Below are 22,470 nucleotides of genomic sequence, written 5' to 3'. Positions count from 1 at the left end.
GCTTAATATATGTTTGTTGAATTGGATTTAAAGCAAACTTACTTTTGCAGGTTTTCCCATCTTGTAGAAGTGTATACCCTTCAAAACAGATGCACATGTAAGACTCTCCTCTGCTCACACAGGAATGCTCACAACCATGGTGTCCCAGAGCACACGGGTCCAATACTGAGTTTCCATGTGGTTCCAAGGGCACAAACAGGAAAAATATGACACTCATTAACAGTTATTCTCCCATTAACAATGCACATGAATTGGACAAATATTATGTGCTATTTCCCATTAAAATATGCTTTTGAACATGAAGGCAACTTTGGATGTCTTTCTCTCTTAGCAATTTTGGGATGAAATTCTATTGGCATTTTTGAAAGTGAAAAAATGACATGGTTATTTCAGCCATAGCACAGGTTTCAAGGTAAATTTCTCATTTCTTATCTGCTTTGATAATAATGATTTCTATTGTTGTTTAACTGTGTCTGACTCTTCATCAAACCATTTGGGGTTTTCTTATAAAAAATACCAGAATGTTTGCCATTTCCTTCCCCAGCTCATTTTACAGATGAGGCAGGTGAAGTGCATTGTTGAAAGTCACAGAAGTTAGTAAGTGTCTGAGGCTAGAGTTAAACTCACTTGAAATCTGGGCACTCTATCTCCTAGGCCATCTAGTTACTAATTAATAAGGATACCACCCATTTAACTGGTGCTTGGCAATTAACAGCCATTTCCCTAAAACAATCTAGGGGGAAACAATCAGAATAAACATTAGCCCCATTTTACAGATGAGAAAATTTAGATTCAAAACAGATGAACTCATTTGTGGGTTTAAAGCTTGATTTTTGGTCTTCAGATATCACATCCAGTGCGTTCCCTACAATATACCATGCTGCCTTTGTAAGGGGATTTTGTTACCAACGGAACAAATTGAAGTGCTATGATAAAGACCCAAGGAAGGCATTTCAGCAAGGGCTAGATTGTGACCTAATTGTCTCATGCAACACAGTTCCAATTTTATCCTAATGAGTGCCTCTTTGAGTAATTAACTGAGATGAAATTCAGGATCTCCATTTTTATACAGTCATTCGAGCTAGAAACCAACCACATGAACATACCTCTGCAGGTTTTCCCATCATCTCGGAGAGTGTAACCTTCATAGCAGCGGCACTCGTAAGAATCCTCAAGGCTTACACAAGTATGCTCACAGTCATGGTCTCCCAGAGCACAGGCGTCCAGTCCTGAGGTTCCATTTAAAATTATGCAAACAGAGAGGAAAATATTTCACACATTAGCAATTTATCCCCTTTTAGCAACTGCACATAGAACAATAATTGATTTTTACGTGGTTCCTTAAAGCTAGGTCATGTAGCTCATATACTATTTTTGTTGTTCATTTGTTTTTCAGTTGTGACTGACTCTTCATGACCCTGATTTGGGGTTTTTTTGGGGACAAAAATACTGGAGTGATTTGCCATTTCCTTCTCCAGCTCATTTTACAGATGAGAAAACTAAGATAAATAGAATTAAGTGGTTTGCCCAAGATCACACAACTAAGAAGTATCTAAGGCTGGATCTGAACTCAGGGCTTCCTGATTCCAGATCCCATTTTCACTGCCCTACACATTCCTTCCCTTATAATGCTAAGACAGAGATACTAAAGGCGCTAGACTAATTTTACAGATAAAGAAAAAGCTTAGAGAATTTTAATGATTGGATGAGTTAGACAAGTGGCTTATAATATTTTCCTACTAAAACATGCTTGTGAACATGAAGGAAAATGTGGATTTCTTCTAGTAAGTAGCTTTGGGAAATGATGCTTCATAAATTTTTTTGAAAAGGAGAAGTGGTATGTATATTGCCACCACATCATAGGATGGATTCAGGGCCAAGTTCTCAGATCTAGTCTGCATGCAATAATGATAACATCTTATACCAGAGCATTACAATTAACTCGATACTCTGCAGATTGCAATCCACTGAGGGAGATAATGAAAAGGCTTTCCCTTTTTTAGATGCTCAATTTACATGTGGAGAAACTGAGGCTCAGAGAAATTATTAAATGACTTACCCTTAAGCACATAGCTAATAAGTGGCTCATTGGATAGAGTACTGAAGTTGGAGTCTAGAAGACCTGAGTTTAAATCTTGTTTGTGAAGCTGTGAACTAATACTTGGTTCCTGGTCTTTAAATATCCCATCTAGTGCTTTCCCCACTATACCATGCTAAAGGGTTTTGTTACCAATGGGACAGATTGAGGTGCAACAATAAAGACCTAAGGAAGGCATTTCAGCAAGGGCTAGATTGTGACCTAATTGTTTCATGCCACACAAAGCTCTCTGAACTTCAGTTTCTCACCATTAAAATGAGAGGAGTTGGACTAAATGCCTCTAAGATTCCTCCAGAATCTTATATCTATAATACATAATATATAATATAATTATATTATTTTATATATTATGTATAATATAATATGTATATCTAGATATATATTATGGATATAATCTATATTTATAATACTTTGACTATGCATTCAGGTTCCTACTTGTTTATGCATGATAATATCTATAATCTGCCCCTCTTTTTGTTGTTTTGTTCTTTATTATTCACATCAGTTCCCTTGGGTGATGAAACTCTATCATGACATATTGGTGACTTCTCTGCCATTTAGTCTTGGAGGTTACCTAGGAGTCTTGAGCCTCTGTGTGTCACAGGTGGGACCTGAATAAAAGCCTTCATGACTGAGCTAACTCTATCCCTTACAGCACATTGGCCCTGGTGTGTACATATATGGCAGCTAGATGGCACAATGGACAGACTCAGGGCCTGGAGTCAGGGAAACTGGAATTCAAATCTGCCCTCAGATATTTATTATTAGCTGTATGATCCTGGTCAAGTTATTCAATTCTGTTTACCTTAGTTTCCTTATCTATAAAATAAGCTGTAGAAGGAAATGGCCAACCACTATAATATCTTTGCCCAAAAAAACTCCAAATGGGATTATGGACTAATGGGGTCATAACTAAAAATGTGTGTATGTATGTGTATGTAAGATTGTATATCTCTATTTATCTGAAGTTCTATTTCAATGCCTCTTGTAATCCTTTAAGGTAAATGGTCCAATCCCAATTCAGACATTAGTTATGTGGCCCTGGGAAAGTAATTCAACCTCAGTTTGTCTCAGTTTCCTCAACAGGAAAGTAGGGTTACTATCACATATCTTTTAGAGTTGTTGTAAAGAGCAAGTGAGATAATACTGTAAAGCACTTAACACAGTGCCTGGTATATAGAAGATGCTTAATAAAGTCTTAATCCTTCCCTCTTCCTTCAAAGGCTTCTGGGAATGGGCTGGAGCCAATTCATACCAAAACTCAGCAAATGCTATAAATTAGGGCTTGGTTTATTTTTTTGTTAATTGTCTAGATTTAAGAAAGTGACGGGGAAAATGTTAATAATGCAGATGAAATTTAAAAGTGTGTGCATGACATCCCCCCCTTTCCTAGAAAGCTAGTTGTTAACCATTTACCAGCATACCACTGACAAAGCCAATCTGGGAAAAACTCCTTTATCTGTCTATTTTCTGAAGACCAGTCTTTGTAAGACCAGAGATACTCATCACTAGGTTGTCCACATAAAGACTATCTTTTCCTTCCTTCCTTCCTTAATTCCTTCCTTCCTTCTTTCTTCCTTCCTTCCTTCCTTCCTTCCTTCCTTGTTCCTTCCTTCTTTCCTTTCTTCTTTCCTTCCTTTCTCCCTCCTTTCCTCTTTCCCTCCTTCTCTTCCTCCCTTCCTGTCTCCCTTCCTTCCTGTTTCCCTCCTATCCTCCCTTCCTGTTTCCCTGCCTCTCTTTCTTTCTTTCCTCCTTCCTTTCTTTCTTCCTTTCTTTCTTTTAGTATAATTATGTTACTTGCTCAGGCTCTCATAGCTAATCAATGTCTCAGGCTACATTTGAACTCAGATCTTCTTGACTCCAGAATTGGTGCTCTATCCACTGAGCCACCTCACTGCCCACACAAAGACTTTCTTTGGCCATAACAGCTCTTGAACATCAACTACCAAACCACAGAAAGGTGGTCACGTATCTCTTTGGGAGGTGTGGTCCAAACTGGCAAAAATCTTGGACTGTGCAAGTATTGATGAAGATGCCTTGTGTGTTCCTCTAGATAAGATCTGAAAGTGATCAGGAGGAGATGATCTTGACTGGCTCCAGCCTTTCATCTTGGATCTTCACTGGAATTAATCGATTTTTTTTTCCTTTTGCTTTTAGACTATAGTGTTGACAGACAGACAGCTTTCCTGAAGATTTTCCAGTCTTCAGTGGGAAGCAGTCCAACTGTTTTCTTTTTTTCCCCCATTACATAAGCAGGGCTCAACTCCACCGTAGTTTGTTGCAGGCCAATTGTACTGCTCATTCTTTGTCTTGGCATAACAGAAATAAAAGCCAGTGCTACATGAGAGCTTCATGAAGTCTTCAATAGGGATTTCGGCCAGTCTCTCTTGCTAAGAATCCAGTTTCTGAATTCTCTTGGGCTTTCAAATTAGTAGCAGTTTTTTTTTTTTTTTTAAACAAGTCAGTAGAGCATTGTGGTATGGTTTTTAGCCTTCTAAAAATGTTGAAATTTCTCATTTTCCCTTAATCTTAGTGCCTATATACAGTACTTTGCTCAAAATTAGTCAATTTTTAGAAGAGTCAATAGCTCTTCTAGAACTGAGTTTGCCTTAATTTGAGTTTCCCAGAATCTAAATAATTTCCAAATGTAAATTCACTAATTTATTTGTTAAAACTTACTTTCCTCTGTCTCTTCTCCTTTTATTTACTTTCTTCTTTTCCTTTCTGACTTTTCCTCACTTTTTCCTCTCTTTTCTTCCTTCCTTTCTACCTGTTTTTCCTTCTTTCTTTTCTTTCTTCCTTCCTTTCTTACCTTTTAAAAATAAATTTTAGTGATACTTTTTGTTTTTATATCAATCATTTTGGGAAATATTTCCAACATTGACTATTCCCACAATGACTTCAAATGCTAGTTTATCATCTCTGACAATTTGAAAGATATAAAGTAAAAATTCAAGATTGTTTTAATTCATACTTTTCTTATTATTAGTGATTTGGAATATTCTTTCATGTGACTGTTAAAAATTACAATCCTTTTTGACAATCGTTTTTGATGTGTATATATATTAATTATATATATATATGTTATCAGAGACATTTGATAGTAGGATATTTTTCCACTTGAATGCTCTTCTTACGTTAGGCACATGGATTTTTTTGTGCAGAAACTTTTCAGTTTTGTGTAATCAAAGATATCTTTTTTTATCTTTTATAGTTGTCTGGTTGAATAGTCATCAATGTTGGAGGGGTTGTGGGATAGGTAGGCAAGTGGATTGTTGGTGGAGTTATGAAAGAGTAAACCCTTTTAGAAAGCATTTTAGAATTATGCAAATAAAGTAACTATGTCCATATCCATTGGCTTAGAAATTTCATTAGGCTTATACTGCAAGGAGATAACTGATGTTTAAAAAAAGTCCGCATTTACACCAAAACATTTATAATAACACAACAAAGAATTGGAAACAAAGTAGATGTCAACTGATTGGGAAATGGTTAAACAAATTGTGGTACATGAAGTTATGGAATATTATGCGCTGTAAGAAACAATGAATATGACAAATGCAGAGAAATATGAAATGATATGAAATAAGCAGAGCCAAGAAAATAACATGTACAATTATAACAATATGCAAATGGAAAGACAAAAACGAATTGTTGCAAAATTGTAAAAAAATAAACATGGCTCAAAAGAAGAGATATGAAAAATCCTATTCCTTTTCAGAGATGAGAAGACCAAAAGTTTTACATAGGACATATACTTTCAGACTTAAAAAATGTATTATAATGATTTCTTTTCTTTTTCTTTTTTTTTCTTCTTAAAAAATTTGATAATATAAGATGGCTCGTTGGGAAGGAGAGGAATTCTAGGGGAAATTATGATGATATAAAAAATAAAAGAAATAAATAGAAACCAATTTTATAAAAGATCTCTAGACATATTTGTATCCAGAAAATATAATTTCCACTACTCATCTTGTGGTTCTCTATTACTCTCCAGAGCCTTCACACAAGGAATGCAGATGGATATCTAATAGTTGAGTATGAGCCAAGGGATTAAGGAGGGTGCAGAATTCAAATCTAGTAGAAAGACGCAAAAGAAGCCACTTTGAACTTCTTAAGTTTCTTCTGGGAATTCAAAAAAGGAAGAATGAAATTCCTAGGAAGAAAACATTTCCTTTCTTAAAGGATGACTTCTTCCAAGTCTAGTGAAAAAAAATATATTTTAACAATTTAATTAAGCAATCTGGAATACAATTGATTAGCAGTTTGATGATTTGGAAAAAATTTCTGGGTAGGAAACTTTCCTCTGGTCTATTAACCCAACCCAGAAAATGCTCCTAATGTCTGGATCAGGGTCTGATGACTCAGGCAGTCTGAGGCAGGGCAATAACTGCACTTTAGAATAATAGTCCCTTTCTAGTGATGACAGAATGTAAGGTGATGTCTAAGGTTCCACACAGGACAGCAGGAAAAGCAATCTTGCTCTTCAGAGAAAAAAAAGGCACAGTGTACATTGTGCTAAGAAGAGGGGAGTAGGGAGAAATGTAATTACATGATTTCATTATTTTTTACATAATTTTTATGTAAATTATTTTTTTTTACATTAAAAAATCAAAAGAGTCACTGCCTGCAAATCTTTATCTTATCTTCAAAATGAGTGGGCTTGACTCAATGATCTCTCATGTCTCTTCTAAGCTTACATTCTACAAGGTTTTGTTGATGACGATTTCAGTGGGCATTTGACTGACTGCATTTTCCTTCAGGTTGGGTCATTCATTGCTTCTCTAAGACCTGGCTCTAGCTTAAAAAGACCAAGATCTCCCCTTTCATCCGGGGTCATTTCCAGTTGTTTTAATCTATATCTGGTTTACTGGACCCTGATGGCTCTGGAGGGCTTGCACAGCCCTCTCTCACTTAAATCTAAATTCACTTTCATGTCATGACATGATCTCCCTGATGTCATGGTCTTCTTTGAAAATGAAGGACAAACAGCAAGACCTGGCTACAGGGAGAATCCCAGTGCCTAGGAAAGCGAAGGATTTTTTTTTTTTTTTTTTGTATTAGATGGTGCAAATCAGAGAAAAGTACTCTCTGCTCTCTCTTGTGCTGCATCTCTGCACTCAACCAGGAGCAGGATATAAGCAAAGACCTTGAGGATAAAATAAGTCAATATTGGGCAAATAGGTGGAATGGTTAGCATTCATGTTGGAAATCCAGAAGCAGATGATGGCAGTGGAGGTACATTATAATAGAAAGTTGGGCCCAGAAGGGACCTTATAGTCCTGTAGTTCAGCCTCTTCATTCGACAGATTGGGAAACTGAGGCCCAGAAAGGGCCACTGAATATTGAAATGAATTGTGCTGAAGTAAATGTTGAGGGGAACACGTAATAATCCTGGGTCTCAAAACCGGATCTTGTGACCGGGGCCACTGCTCTTGCTGGCATGGAGGCAAATCCATGAAGAAACTCCATTCAACAATATAAATAGACAGCTTGTCCACAACTTAATAGTATTAAAGGATGGCCCAGGGCATAAAGAAGAAACCTGCCCAGATTACATTGCTAGTTTGGATCATACTTGGAATTTAAGTCCAAGTTTTTCTAATCCATTACTCCTCATTGCTACTCATTTTTTCCAGTACACCATATTTAAATTGAATCCAGCCTCTAGCCCAGCATAGGTAAGGAAGGGAATAATTTTTCTGTTGCCTTCAGACTCCTTGCCAGGGTTCCCATGGCCCCTCTTTGAGGTCTTTCCTGGTCCTTAAAACAGAACTATTAACTCCCAGATCTCTCTTTTGCCTCCATAATTCATTATATTTATCTATCTAACCATCTGTCCTCAGCCCTTAGTAAACTGTAACTTTCTGGAGGCCTATGATGGTTTAACCCATAGCATTTTAGCACAATCCTTTCCACACAGTAGGTGTTTAATACATCTTTACTGAGTTGAAGTGACTCAATTTGACTTTCCATTCTTCAATGATGTACCTGTCTTCTTAGGTGAAAGAGAACCTCATTGGGGGCTACCCTTCAGATCTCATGCCTGCAAGGCCATGTCTGTAGTCTGCCTTTGGAGAGGGTCAAAAGCACACCTATCTGCTTAGCTGGAACTGGCTCACTGCCCCCAACCCAGCAGGCTTTGTGAAATGGAGGTGAAGTCATGTCTGTCATTTGGCACAGGGAAGGGGAACATATACCCCAATCTCTTGTTAACTGTGGCTAAACTGAAACCCAGCATATTATTATTGGACAGAATGGTCACACTGAATCATCCTGGGGGAAGACAGAAAGTCCTTTTTTTTTGTGGGAATTGTCTGGCTGAGCACATATAGTAGGGTGAAGGGGCAGAGAATATCTCTGCCAGTATAGCTATGTCATATCTTATTACTTCAAGGGTTTGAATATAAACTCAGCCATATACTCTAAATGCATATATAAAATTTCAACTTTAATTCCTCTGATTGATTTTTACCGATGAGATCACATTATCCCAAGTAACAAATATACTCTGAATGGGAAAATGGGGAAGATAGAAGGTGTCATGATGTGTTTATGTGTGTAGAATTCAAGCAGCATTTGCACAGACAGACATGTCCCTAGACATGGGAGCACGATGTGAGAAGGAGTTAGTTTGCTATTATTTTAGAAAGGCCCATGTGAACTTTAGAACTAAAGAAAAATTTAAAGAACTTTGAAGGAGGGAGAGAGTTATTGGGTATTAGAATCAAGCTATTTGGACTCAGTAGCAAGAGGAATATTTGGGGAGTTCTGATATCCAATCATAGGCTGATTATTGGATTTTCATTGGTTCATTTGTATTGAGTATAAGATATAGTAATTTCCCCATAGAGCATATTAAAGAAGGAAGCCCTAAGCCAGAGATGAGGTTCCTTGGGTCAGTTCATAAGCAGATTCCTGGGAAGCTGAGGGTTTGAAGGCCCATGACATTCAGTAAACATCATTCATAACCTTCTTATCTTTTGCCAGACTTTTGAGGAAATCCCCATCTCCCCTGTGCTTTCTCTCCTTTTCCCAGTTCTTCATACCCAAAGTTGGCTGATGATTGAATTAAGTGGGGTCATTGTGAGGACAGAGAAAGTGAATAAAAAGGGCTTTGTGAAACTGCAGAAAGAAAAGGAGAAAAGCATGAAATTGGAAAATCTTGCCTAAAGAGTGTGGGAAGGAAGGCAGCTTGGGGACCAGCTGGTTGGCAAATTGAAGAGATATTCCTCAAGGCATAAAGATTTCTGAGGGTTGGCTGTATACAAATGCATATATAAAACAGAGGGCTGGCCAAAGAGGGCCCATATAAGAGCATACAGAAGGTTTCCACGAGGCTCTTTGGTAAGCTTGAATCTGGATATGTGTGATGACATGGCATGGAATGATTAGAGAATGTATTTGGAGGCTGTTTTCCATGTGCTCAATTTTGTAGTGAAGAATAGGCCGTTTGGTTGGCTGATGACCCAGAACTGCCATATAAAAGGTGCCAGTGGAAAAATTTACTCTTTCTTTTTCTGCTAGCTATGAGGTGTCAGAATGTCTTTGAGTCCTGGAGGGCCAGTGGGCGGGTACCCTTCCTCCTGTTGTGCTTGCCCCATGGCCCCCCAGGAAAGCTTATATTGGGGATAAGGTTGCTTTGGGGTGTTCTTCCCTTTTGGTATAGTATCCCTGTGAGCTTTGAAATATCAAAGAATCAGAGATTTAGTGATAGGAATCCATACCGGTTTTTGCCAGCCATGGAGTTCAGTGAACCAGCCCAGCTTTAAAGAATCATCTACCTGGGGCAGGTAGGTGGTGCAGTGGATAGAGCACCAGCCTTGAAGTCAGGCGGACCTGAATTCAAATCTGATCTCAGACACTTAACACTTCTTAGCTGTGTGATCCTGAGCAAGTCACTTTACCCCAATTGCCTCAGCAAAAGAAAAAAAGAGTGATCTACCTGATTCCCAGTTTGGCAATGGTTCAATCTGGTACCTGAGACACCGTGTTCTACAGAAATGGAGCAACTCACCCCATACCTATGTTGCACTTGGACATGAACCTGGTGGGGCAAATGCTTTGTAGCAACTATTTGAAGGCTCAGTCCATTCTCCCAAGGGATGAAGGAGAGAGTCTGATTTTGAGAGGAAATGTTTTTGTATTTTTGTTCTTGATATCTTCTCAGGAAATATCCTTTTGCAGCAACTAATTCATAATAACTTGTTAAAATAATAATGGGGGTACTAATCACTGGTTTAATTGATGATATAGGAGAGAAACTACTCATAACTATCTATTGATAATAGGAAAAATGAAATGGGAGTTCAAGCCAACAACATTAGAATAATCACCCTAACCTCTCAGAATTACTCTTAGAATCTTTTTTTCCATAGTCAAACATAGTTATTTATTCATTTTTTTCTCTTATAAATAGCATTCAGTTTCTGGAGAGGAAAAACCCTAGAATTAAAAAACTTCTTTATCTCATTACATCCCACAATCTGTATATATTATTTACATCTCTCAAATAAAACATGTTATGAATCTTTTTGACATTCATTTCCCCTTCTCTTTTAAAATAAAAATTATGTACTAGTATGACCTAAGATAATAATCATTAATAACTACAAACTGAAGTAAGATTGGCACAGTTAGCTTGTAAGTTCTTATAATGTGTTTCACAGTTTACATCTATTTTTTTCTTCAACCTTCTTTAATATAAAGTGGATATGATCCTCTCCCCATGACAACAAGGATCATATCTACTCTTAGAATCTTGAAGAGATGATGTAGTTACCCCCTGAAAAGTCAATATGCCAATGCATAGACTTCCAGCTGTGTAACCCTGTCCTTTCCCCACTCCCATTCCCTCCAGGGCTCTGAGGAGGAGCAGTGAGCTCTGGGAACCTGATCTGTTAGTACAAATATAGGTTGGAAGAATTAAGTCCAAAGTTTTCCTATATATATGTCAAAATATACATGCTTCAGTATGTGCACAGAAGGTCTAATTTCTTTTTAAGTAAGAACTACTGAAAACTTACTTTTACAGGTTCTTCCATCACTCCTGAGTACATATCCCTCAGAGCATTGACAAACAAAGGATTCGTCAGTATTTATGCAGGAATGTTCACAACCATGATCACTCAACAAGCAATAATCCACTCCTACAAAACAAAGAGCCAAGTAAGGATTCTGTGAAAATTGAGCAAAACAGTGATGGAAGGGCATGCCTTGTTCAACTCAATTTAATTCAATGAACACTTATTAAGCTACTACAAAGTGAAAAACACTGTACTAGGGAGTAGGGCTCAATTCAGTTGCTTGGCATTCATGGTGCCAGACTACCTGGCCAGTCTCCTCTTATATTATCCCCCTCCTGTATTCTCTGCTCTAGATAAACAAGACTTTAGATCCTACAACGAAAATTGCATGACCTCTAAGTTGGGAGGGGCTTCAGGGGGTCTCTAGTCCAACCTATAACAAAGTAAGAACCCCTTCTATAATCTGTTCAGCTTTTGCTTCAAGAACTCTGGGGAAAGGAAAGCCACTATCTCTTGAGGCAAACTATTCCATGTTTCTTTACAGTGAACCTAAATTGGGCTCTGTGGAACTTCTATGCTTTAGTCCTAATTCTGACCTCTGTAGAAAGAGGGAGAAAAGGAAGTAAATTGATTAAGTAGCTACTATGTACGAGAACTATGATGCTTCACAAATATTTCCTCATTTGATCTGTACAACAACCTTGAGAAGTAGGGTTTTATTTTTCTCCTCATTTTACAGATGAGGAAACTGAGGCAGACAGAGTTAAGTGACTTGTCCAGGGCTGTACCACTAATAAGTGTCTGAGGCTGAATTTGAGCTCAGGGTCTTCCTAATCCAGTCCAGCTCTTTGTGCGTTGTGGTACCATCTAGCTGTCCATTTAGTGGTCAAGCAGAAAAAAATCTAATCCCTTTTCTGCCTGACAGCTCTTGAGAATTTAAAGACAGCTAACATGTTTCCTCTAAGTCATCTCTTCTCTAGGAAAAAACATCCCCATTTCCTTCACTTTTCCTCCAGTAGCATGGTTTCTAGTCCATTCACCATCTTAATTATCCAATTTGTTGATGATCTTTTTTAAAAAGTGGTACCAAAAATACAATATTCTAGATGAAGTTTAACTAGGTAAAAATCAAATAATAGGACTATCACTTCTCTGGTTCTGGAGACCATATATATCCTTCTTCATTCAGCCTAAGATAGTGCTATCTTTTTTGTTTGCCATTGGTTGCTTTGGTGACTTGAGTCTCAGTGCTTCTGTTCTTGTTGTCCCTTGTGACTGCAATTCCTTTTCTCTTCTTCACTTGTGAAATTCTTACCCATTGTTTAAAGTCCAACTCAAATGCTACCAAGGGAATGAGGCTGCCCTGGTCTCTCCATGGGTAGAAAATCATCCCCCTGGGATTTCACCCAGCATTGCATTTTTGCACCTAAATAATCTATTTATCTTGTAATGTATATTATAGTTATCTAATCTGGGCCATTATCCCTCTACAAGACTCCATGCCTATACTTTTTCAATCTTGCCCCTCTCTTAGGAGCTGACACACACAATAAAGAAATGCTTCATAATCATAATAAATTGTTTTTCTCTATTGCTACTTGTTACAAAGAAGGACTTTTATTTGGGGGGAGAGTTGAAGAGTTCGGAGAATTATGAAGCATGAGGGAATGGTTTAGTTATAGAGATACCAAAGAAAGGAAAGAAAAGAGCATCTATAAATCATTTTAAAAATACACAGAAGGGATACAGATGAATAGAGTAGTGTCGAAACTACAATGCTAAATTTAATATGTTTAAATGCCAAGAGATGAGCTAGATGATTCTTTATTAGTCTTGTATAGTGCAGATTGGTCATTATGTTGATCATAATTCTTAAGTCTTCCAGTTGTTTTCTTTTACATTGTTGTAGTCATTATATAAATTGTTCTCATTTGTCTCACTTCTAAGAAACCACCATGTTTCTCTGAAGACATCCTTTTCATCATTTCCTATAGCATAATTACATTCGATTCCCTTAATATGACATATTTTGTTTAGCCATTTTTCATTTGATAGGTACTTATTTTGTTTCTGGCTTTCCTGTAGAGCACCAGCAAAACAATGAAAAACAAATGCTGCCAAATGATAAGCAAGGCCCCAAAGAAGAGGCATGAGAGGATATATCCTCTCCTTCCTTTGTAAAGTTAAGAGGGTTACTGGTTCAGCAGATTGCATTTAGTGCCAGACTTTTTAATGTAATAATTTATTTTGCTGATTTTTTTTTCTTTTTTCTTGGGACAACTAGGTAATGCAGTTAATAGAGCACCAGCCCTGGATTCAGGAGGACCTTAATTCAAATCTCACCTCAGATACTTATTAATTGTATGACTCTAAATCACTTAACTGCGATTATCTTCCAAAAAAAAATTTTTTTTTTGTTGTTATGCAGGATGACTTTCTGTGAGGGAGGAGGGAGAAGGATGAAAGGAAAAATACAGATGATGTAAAAATAAAAGGTATAAATAAAAATCTATTTAAAAGTGCTATTATAAATATTTTTGTACATGTATATTTTTTTCTTTCTTTCTTTGATCTCTTTGACATTATATACCTAGTAATTGTATTATTGAGTCATAGGACTTAATACATGATTTAGTGACTTTTGGAGTATAGTTCTAAACTTATTTTCAGAATAACTAGCCCTAAGTCATTTCACCAAGAGTACATTTGTGCATTTATTTTTCCACAATCCATCCAACAAGGATCATTTTCTTTTTTGTTTGTTTGTTTTAATTCTTGGCCAATCTGATAGACATGAGGTACAATCTTGAAATTGGTTTAATTTGCATTTCTTTTATCATTAGTCATTTGGAACCTTTTATCATATGGTAGTTGATATCCTGTATTTCTTCTTTTGAGAACTGCCTGCTTACATCATCTGATCATTTATTTGTTAAAGAATGCCCCTGGCATTGATTCCCTATATATCTGGCAAAACAGATCCCTATCAGAGAAATTTATTGCAAAGATTTTCATCTAATGAATTCTTGAATATACTTTCTAACAATTTCATTTTTCAAAAGGAACTATGAAAGAAACTGTTATTTTTTACCCACTGTAATTCTGCCTCAAAAGAAAGATGTGTTTATGAACCTGGGGGATAAAGTAACCATAGCATTCTCAAAAGGGAGGGTGATGCTGAACTTCCTCAGATATGTGTGCTGGACTTTAGGAAAACAGGTCACAAAAAGATCAAAGAAATGATAGACATGTTCTCATAGCTAGGAAGTATAATAAAGTAATGGCTTAGGGGGGATAAAAAGTTCTCAAAAAAGGAAATTCTGACCATACAATTACAAAGGATCATGTTACTTCAAGGGAGGTGGCAACTAAAGAGACCTATATGATCAAACCAGGAATTTTTGGATGAATTTAAATGTGATTTCATTATTGTAGGGATCTTTAGATGAGGAAATTCTCTCTCTCACTGCTGATAAGCAGTTCAGGGTCATAGAAAGAGACCATTGGTAAAAGGAATGTGGACAAAAGATGGAAGAAAGGACCAAAGATGAATACACAGGTATTTAGTACAGGTCGACATGCAGAATTCAAGGAGGCTAAAGGATAGAATGAGTTGTGCAAAAAATGTTAAGGGCAATAAGTAGAGATTTAAAAGATATTCAGAGCCAGAAGAATGTGGAAAGGGTGGATCTGTGGCTTGGGAGTATCTGTTCTAGTATTTAATAAATAATAAAAATAAAATGGAACTACTCTATTCTCATGTTGTTTTCATCTTTCCCCAAAGTGGAAAATATTCAGACTAGAAGGGTCAAGAAAATATGATTAAGAGGGATTTGAGGTTTAAGACCAGTGAGAAGAGAGAGTTTTAGCCTTCATTCAAAAAGTGTTATATCCCAAGGTACAGGAATAAAACTCCAACAAACAACCTTATAGATGAGATCACAGAACCATTCTTTATAATTTTTTAGTAATTATGGAGAACAGGAGAACTATAAGAAGGCTTGTGTTAGACAAATACACTTATTTTCAAAAAGCAAAAAAAAAAAAACCTTTACTTTATAAGCTACAGACTGGCGAAGTGGATATTGACAGCCAATGGAATTCTAGAGAAAATCACAAATGATTCATTAGGGACACTTATAAAGAGGAGTGGTGACAATTAGGAGTCATCAGGGGATAACCAAGTATAAGTCATGCCAGATAAATCTCAAATCCTTTTTTTGATGAGATTTTTAGGTTATAGATCAAGGGAATGGTAAATATATATATATCTTGGTTTCATCAAAATATAATAACATTAGCTCACATTTTCATATATTTTTTGCAAACTTCAAAATACTTTACTCAACAATCCCATGAGATTGCTAGCATATTTTTCTTATTCTGCAGATAAGCAAACTGAGGTATAGAGAAGTTAAAGGGTTTGCTTCTAGTCACATAGTTATTATAAGTCAGAACTGAGAACATAAGTTCTTTTTTATGGAGAGAGGAAGAAATGTAAACTGAAATGGTTAGGCAAAAAACAAAACAAAGAAACAATCTTTTTTCTTAAGCACCTACTATGTGCTAGGCACTGCGCTAAACAATTTATAAATATTATCTCATTTAATCCATATAACAACACTGAAAGGTAAATGCTATTGTTATCCCTACTTTATAAATGAGGAAATTGAGGCAGGTAAAGGGTAAGTGGCTTGCACAGGATCACATAGCTAATAAATGTCTGAGGCTGGATTTGAATTCCTCTTCTTGACCTCAGACATAGAGCTTTAGAGAATGATTAATGAGCTGATAGCATAGCAGAGGAAAGTCTCCAAGGACATGCCTGCCTCTCTCTTGGACCCTTTCCTCTTCATCATCTTAATTAATGACCCAAAGGAAGACATACTTATCAAAGTTATAGATGATATATATGGGAAGGATAGATCATATGTTATTCTAGAGTCAATATTCCAAAAGTTCTTGACAGGATGGGAAGATGGGCCAAATCTGACAGGCTAAATTATAAGAATAAATAAAAAAGGGCTGTACTTCAGTTAAAACAGTCAACTAGCCAAGTACCAGATGAGGGAAATGTGGTTTAATAACAATTCATTAAAAAAGAACTTAGAGGTTTTAGCTTATTGAATCAACAATATGAAGTGACTGTTCAAAAAAAAAAAAACAAAACCCCACAACCTAATACAATCATTTTTTGGAGGGAGATGGAGGTGGTTTGGACCTGTAATTTCATCACTGTAGGGAGCTTCAGGTGAGGAAGCTCCCTCTACCATTGATGATCTGAAATATATCATAGAGACGAGATTGGGACAAGATTAGGTGCCTTTGCTTAGAGTCATAGCCAAATAATTGTCAGACATGGAATTTGAACTCAGGTCTTTAAATTTGACACAGTTCAAATCTGGCTTCAGATACTTAATACCTGGATGATCCCGGGCAAGTCATTCAACTCTGTTTGCCTCAGTTTCACCTCCTAAATAATGAGGTAAAGAAGGAAATGGCAAACTCCTCCTATGAAATTGCAATTGTATTTAATTTACACTTTCACATATTTAACATGTATTGGTCAACCTGCCATCTGGGGGAGGGGGCAGGAAGGAGGGGAAAAATTGGAACAAAAGGTTTTGCAACTGTCAATGCTGAAAAATTACCCATGCATATATCTTGTAAATAAAAAGCTATAATAAAAAAAAAAATAAAATAAATCTAGGCATTTATCAAAAAAAAAAAAAACAAAACAAAACAAAACAAAACCCAAGACAGAAAAAAGTCACCTATACACTAAAAGATTACATTAGTCTTTTTTGTGATAGTAAAAAATTAGAAACAAACTAGATGGACACTGATTGAAGAAAAGTGAAGCAGAAGGATTAATGGAATATTGTGCTGTAAGAAATGATGACTGAGATACATATAAGAAGCCCAATACAAAGTAAAATAAATAGAACCAGGAAAAAAAAAATACACAGTGACCACAACAATATGACTAAAAGAACAATAAAATGGAATGGGAGATTAAGTAATTGTAATGACCAAGTTTCTCCATGCCTGGAGAAAAATTGAGAAAATATCTCCTTCCCTTTATTACAAAAGACATCTACTCTTAGACACTGCTTACTTTCCTCCCCTCTCCCTTTCTTTTTCAATCTCTGTTTTAAGGGATTATTTATTCACTAGAAAAAGGAAAAAAGACATATTTGGAAATGAATGTGATGAAAAAACAAAAGGTTGTTACAAAAACTTTTGTTAACAAAAGCAATTTTTAAAAAAAGTTAAACAATTCAATATAAAATCTCATCACAATCTCCTTAGTACATTTAAAAGGACACTAAAAAGGAGGTTCAAATCCCCATTTCTCTTTAAAGCTACTGAAGAACAGATGAAAAATAGAATTCCAATGGACAGAGTTTAGTGAAAAAAAATTTCAATCCTTTTCTCCTCTGCCCTCATTCCAACCTTCTACCCACTTTAGTGTAATGATAACTGTGGATCAGAAAAGGCCACATTGGTAAAGTTGAACTGATATAAAAAAAAAAGAGTCTTTTTGAAGGAGGGAAGGAAAGCAACTCACTTGAACAAGTTTTTAGATCCTCATTAATGACGAAGCCTTCCGAACACTGACACACATATGAGTCATCCGTGTTTAGGCATAACTGCTCACAGCCATGATTATTCTCTGCACAGTGATCCACCCCTAAATTCATTTAAAGGAATGAACAAAAAGAAAAAGAAATGGGAGTTTAAAAACAAATACTGCTTGGGGATTTTGTATTGTTTCAATTCATTAGCAATCAGACTGGGAGGTATGCACATAATATTCCATTCTCAAATTGTTTCCTCTTAAGAAAACCATTCTCTGCCCCTTTCATTCTTTTCTTAATGGGAACTCTTGTACAATTTCAAAAACCAAGAAATAATTTTGAAAGCATTTGTTACTGTGTGGAAGTCAGTTTTAAAATAATTTTTTTTTTTACTATTTTGAATCTGAAAAATTCTTTTGTGATTTGTGATGACATTTTAATAATCTTTCTCCAACTTCCCTAATAATTCCAATCCCAAAAAACATTTGTTTGGTGATTAAAAAATAGCATAGCTGGTTTGGGGAGAGTAATAGAGAATAGTTCATATTTATATGACACTTGTTGCTGTTTGGTTGTGTTGATATTTGAGTGGTTTGTTGTTTCCTTCTCCAACTCACTTTACAAATGAGGAAACTGAGGTATACAAGGTTAAATGACTTACCCAGAGTCACACTCATGACTAGTTAGTGTTTTGCCTAAAGTCACATAACTATTAAGTATCTGAGACTAGGTTATGAACTCTGTGCCACCTAGCTGTCCCTGTCATTGAAAGTGTTTAATTAGAGGCTGGATGATGCCCTTTCAGCGAATTTTAATGGACAAAACAGTTTCTAATTCTCATGGTTTTATTGTTGCATCTACATAGATCATAGATCTTTATTGGCCTGCATATGGTCAGGTCTGATAGTTATTTGATCCTTAAACCCTTGGTAGCACTGACTTAACTATAAAATGGGATTTAACTTGTATCTGTAAAAGACTGAATTGACACAGATCTGTCTTAAAACTTCTTCATATCCCATCCCCCATATTGCAGAACTTCTTTAACTTTTCATCTATATTCTCCCTTCCTTTGCAGGACAGCTAGGTGACACAGTGGATAGAATACCTGGCCAGGGGTCAGGAAGATTCCTCTTTCTGAATTCAAATCTGGCCTTAGACACTTACTGTGTGACTCCATGAAAGTCACTTCACCTTACTTGCCTCCCATTTTTCATCTGTAAAATGAGATGGAAAAGGAAATAGTAAATCATTGCAATATCTTTGCCAAGAAAATTCGGGATCACAAAGAATCGGATATGACTGAAAAACAACTGAACTATAAAAATGAGGCAAAACAATAATACTTGCCTCCCAAGGAGGTGAATATCAAATGATGATATATGTAAACCATGTAATAAGCTTTAAACAGCTATACAAATGTTCATTATTATTCATCATGGTTCTTCTGCAGTATATGATACTCTTGACTATTCTCTTCTCCTAGATAATCTCTCCTTGTCCGATCTGTCAGATCACTTCCTCTTGGCTTCCTTCACTGTCACCTTTCTTGAAGGTAAATATTGTCTTGCTTATATTTATCTTTATCTTTAGCATGGTGTCTCGTACATTACAGATATTTACTAAATCCTTTCTCTCTCTCAATCCCCTGTCCCTATGCGTGTGTGTGCATATGTCTCTCATTGTCTCTCTATCTATCATAATTCTTATTTGTCTAAATGACATATATTTCACTCTACTTCCCAGGAGATAAGAAGCTTCTTAAAGGCAAGGACCACTAAAAATTTTTTTATACTTTAGTACCTTGCACAGTGCCTTAAATGTAACAGACACTGAATAGTTATCTGCCAAATGGAATTAATTAGTCCAGACTTTCACTTTGCTTCTTTTCTTAACTTAGAATTTCAGAGGCAGAATGCCAGATAACACCAGGATCTTCATTGTGAAGACAGGGCCTGAGAATGTGTTTGGATTAGTTCCATTTGTATACCAATTTACTGGATAATTTTTATCTAGGAACATTTCTAAAAGTCAGTTCTTAATATGTTTAGAGTGGGTGATTGCTGTCCTTAGGGACTTGAAAGGAAACAATGTTTAATAAGGACAAGTCTGTACCTAATGCTTTGTCCTCGAAACTTTCTCTCTTAACAATTTATGATTCAAATGTTCAACAGCTGCACTGTTCTCATTCACAATGTATCTCTGTCCCTAAAGCTTTTACAGATGTGCAGCTAGCTTGGTGAACAGTCTGAGGTCCATTGCTATCAGCAATGACACAAAGAACCACTTTCCCCACCACCACCACCACATTACTGCTCTACTTCTTTCCCACACCCTTGCCCCCCAAAGTGGCAGATTTACAGGAATCCATCCTAATTTAACATACATCATTCCCAGCCTTTTGGCCAGAACAAGCAAAGTGGAGACTATGACTTGTAAAAAACTACAGAAAATTCCAGTTGGCAAAGTCTACATTTTTCCATTAGCTTACATCATTAAATTGAGCTTTGTTGTGGGCTATTATATGAGGGAATTAAGAAAATGCTTAAAAAGAAAATGCACCACTGCACTTGGCTCAGTTTTCTGGTAATTGGGATGCCTATTATTTCAGATTTGCTTCTCCTAGACTATTGTACCAATATTCCTTTCATTCTTCCATGTTTAATAATAAGGCAATTGTGTCTTTAGAGAGCTCAGTAATGTTACTACAACCTGAAAACCAGCTTGAGTCTATACTGTCTTCAAGTGTTTGAAGGGTGGTTATGTGGAAAGGGGAGTAGACTTCTGCTTCGTCCAACGGGGCAAAACTAGGAACAGTAAAAGGAAGGAAAGCATGAAGAGGCAGATCAAGCTCAATTTAATTGAGGAGAGCCTTCCCCTCCAAAAAAAAAAAACAAACCAAAAAAAGCCCTAAGGAGAACTATTTATTTCTCACCTGGCTGTATCTCTGAGACTTCTCTATCATGATCCAGGAAACTCATTATTGAGGAAGAAGAAAAAAATACCCTCATCCTCCTGCAAAAACAGATCCTATCTGCCTTTAGACTTCACCTTATCCCCATCCCCTGCCTCTGCTTAGAGGGTGGGGCCATGAACTCCCAAAGCTCCTTTAAGAAAGGAGCTAAGATTATAAATAGCCTCATTTCTTAGCTGGCTTCACTACTTTCCCACCATGCCTCTGGCACTGATACCTTACCCTCCTCTCTCCTCTTCTCCTCTCCCAGCTTTTCAGCTTCGTTTTATATATTGTCTACCCACATTAGATCGTAAGTTCTTTGAGTGTTCTTGCACTCCTTTTTTTACATTTGTACCCCCAAATTTAGCATAGAGCTTGACACAGTCAGAGCTTAATAAATATTTATTGATCATTGAACTATCTAAAAAGGAAGTAGGCTGCTTTGGGAGGTAGTAAGTTTCCCCTTCACTGGAATTCTTTCATTTTGTCTCTGTATCCCCAGAATCTGGATCACAGAATTGGAATACTTGCCAATTGACTGATCTGCCTATTGCTAAGCATGATATCTATGCTGTCTTTCAAAAAAGCAAGGCTGTTTGACTATTATCTCTGAAGTTTGGGGGAGAGGATTTCCCCTTTGGTCCTCCAATGCCCTAATCTCATCAGTGTGGGATGATGTATGTCATTCTGGACTGAATACTTACTTCTGCAAGTCTTCCCATTGGGGTTGAGGGTATATCCAGGACGACAACGGCAATAGTAACCTTCTTCTGTATTTGCACATTCATGCTCACAGCCATGTTTTCTCATAGCACAGTAGTTGATTCCTGATAGGAGCAAGGTAAAAAGGTTGAGATGAATTCTTTGGTTCCTAGAGAATAATGACTGGGGGCCCTGAAGCAGCTCCAGAAACACTGGCTACAGTGGAATGGAAGGAGTAATTGAGATCACTGGTCTGGGGTGAGGGGTCAGACAATCTGAGTTCCAATCTTAGCTCAGCAGTAAGTGGACAACAATAATCTCCTGACTCCAAGTCTAGCATTCTTTCTATTACAGCACAGTGCTTAATGATTCTAAAATGCTATTTCCCCTCCTGTTCTAAAAAATTCCAGGATCCCAAGATTCATGGAAGCATTAAACAACAAGGCTATTTTTAATTTTTTTCCATCATTATCAATATTTCCTGGGGATCTTAAATAAGCGGGACATGATACAGAACACACTCCCCTCAGTAAGTTTACATAAAATGGCTGACATGCTGGACACTGTCTCTTGCTCTGTGTTTGTCTCCTTGATCACGACTACCGCCATAGTCTGTTGCCTGTTTGATATCCCTCGCCCCAACCCAAAGCAACAACAAAAACCTGTTGGATTTTGAGAGAAGACAATTTCTCTTCTTTCTGTATAACGTGAACACTAACAGCTGTATATCCTGAATATCAACTAATTGTCTAACTGTATAACATGAAACATAACCGGCCTTTAGAAGGACTGGGAAAAGTGATGTTTGCAAGTGCCATGGATCGCAGAATAAAGGCTGATCTTTCCAAATGGATCTGATCTTGCCAAACACTGAAAGAGCCATTTATGAGAGTGAGGGAAATGTATTTATATTTAGCAAGAGTTCAAAAGCTTAATCTTGTTCCAGATGAGTTCACAATTACAGCATCCATCTCAGGGAACTCAAAGTGAAATCCAGGCAGCATTTCCATTGGAAATGTATCTGATGATGCTACAAGTTACATTACTGTAATAGACCACCCCTATATTTCTACATTCAAATTTCATTTTTGTTGCTCAGGAAAGGCT

The 22,470-nt window shown here is 36.7% G+C and overlaps 1 protein-coding gene across 4 annotated transcripts in view; it reads right to left on the bottom strand.

The window, feature by feature from the left end:
- MATN2 (matrilin 2) overlaps positions 1 to 22,470 on the bottom strand; it is a 199,824-nt gene that overhangs the window by 21,211 nt on the left and 156,143 nt on the right. For all 4 annotated transcript variants that reach the window (XM_031947026.1, XM_031947023.1, XM_031947025.1 and 1 more), the window contains exons 8-12: positions 21,366 to 21,488; positions 17,696 to 17,818; positions 11,125 to 11,247; positions 1,107 to 1,229; positions 43 to 165 (exon numbers count right to left, since the gene is read on the bottom strand). In XM_031947026.1, the coding sequence (XP_031802886.1) occupies positions 43 to 165; positions 1,107 to 1,229; positions 11,125 to 11,247; positions 17,696 to 17,818; positions 21,366 to 21,488 (615 nt within the window). The remainder of the gene's footprint in view (positions 1 to 42; positions 166 to 1,106; positions 1,230 to 11,124; positions 11,248 to 17,695; positions 17,819 to 21,365; positions 21,489 to 22,470) is intronic.

This window comes from Sarcophilus harrisii, chromosome 1 (genome assembly GCF_902635505.1).
Source record: "Sarcophilus harrisii chromosome 1, mSarHar1.11, whole genome shotgun sequence".
Taxonomy (NCBI): domain Eukaryota; kingdom Metazoa; phylum Chordata; class Mammalia; order Dasyuromorphia; family Dasyuridae; genus Sarcophilus; species Sarcophilus harrisii.
Note: the sequence above shows the minus strand (reverse complement) of the source record. Positions and strands in the feature narration are given on the sequence as shown.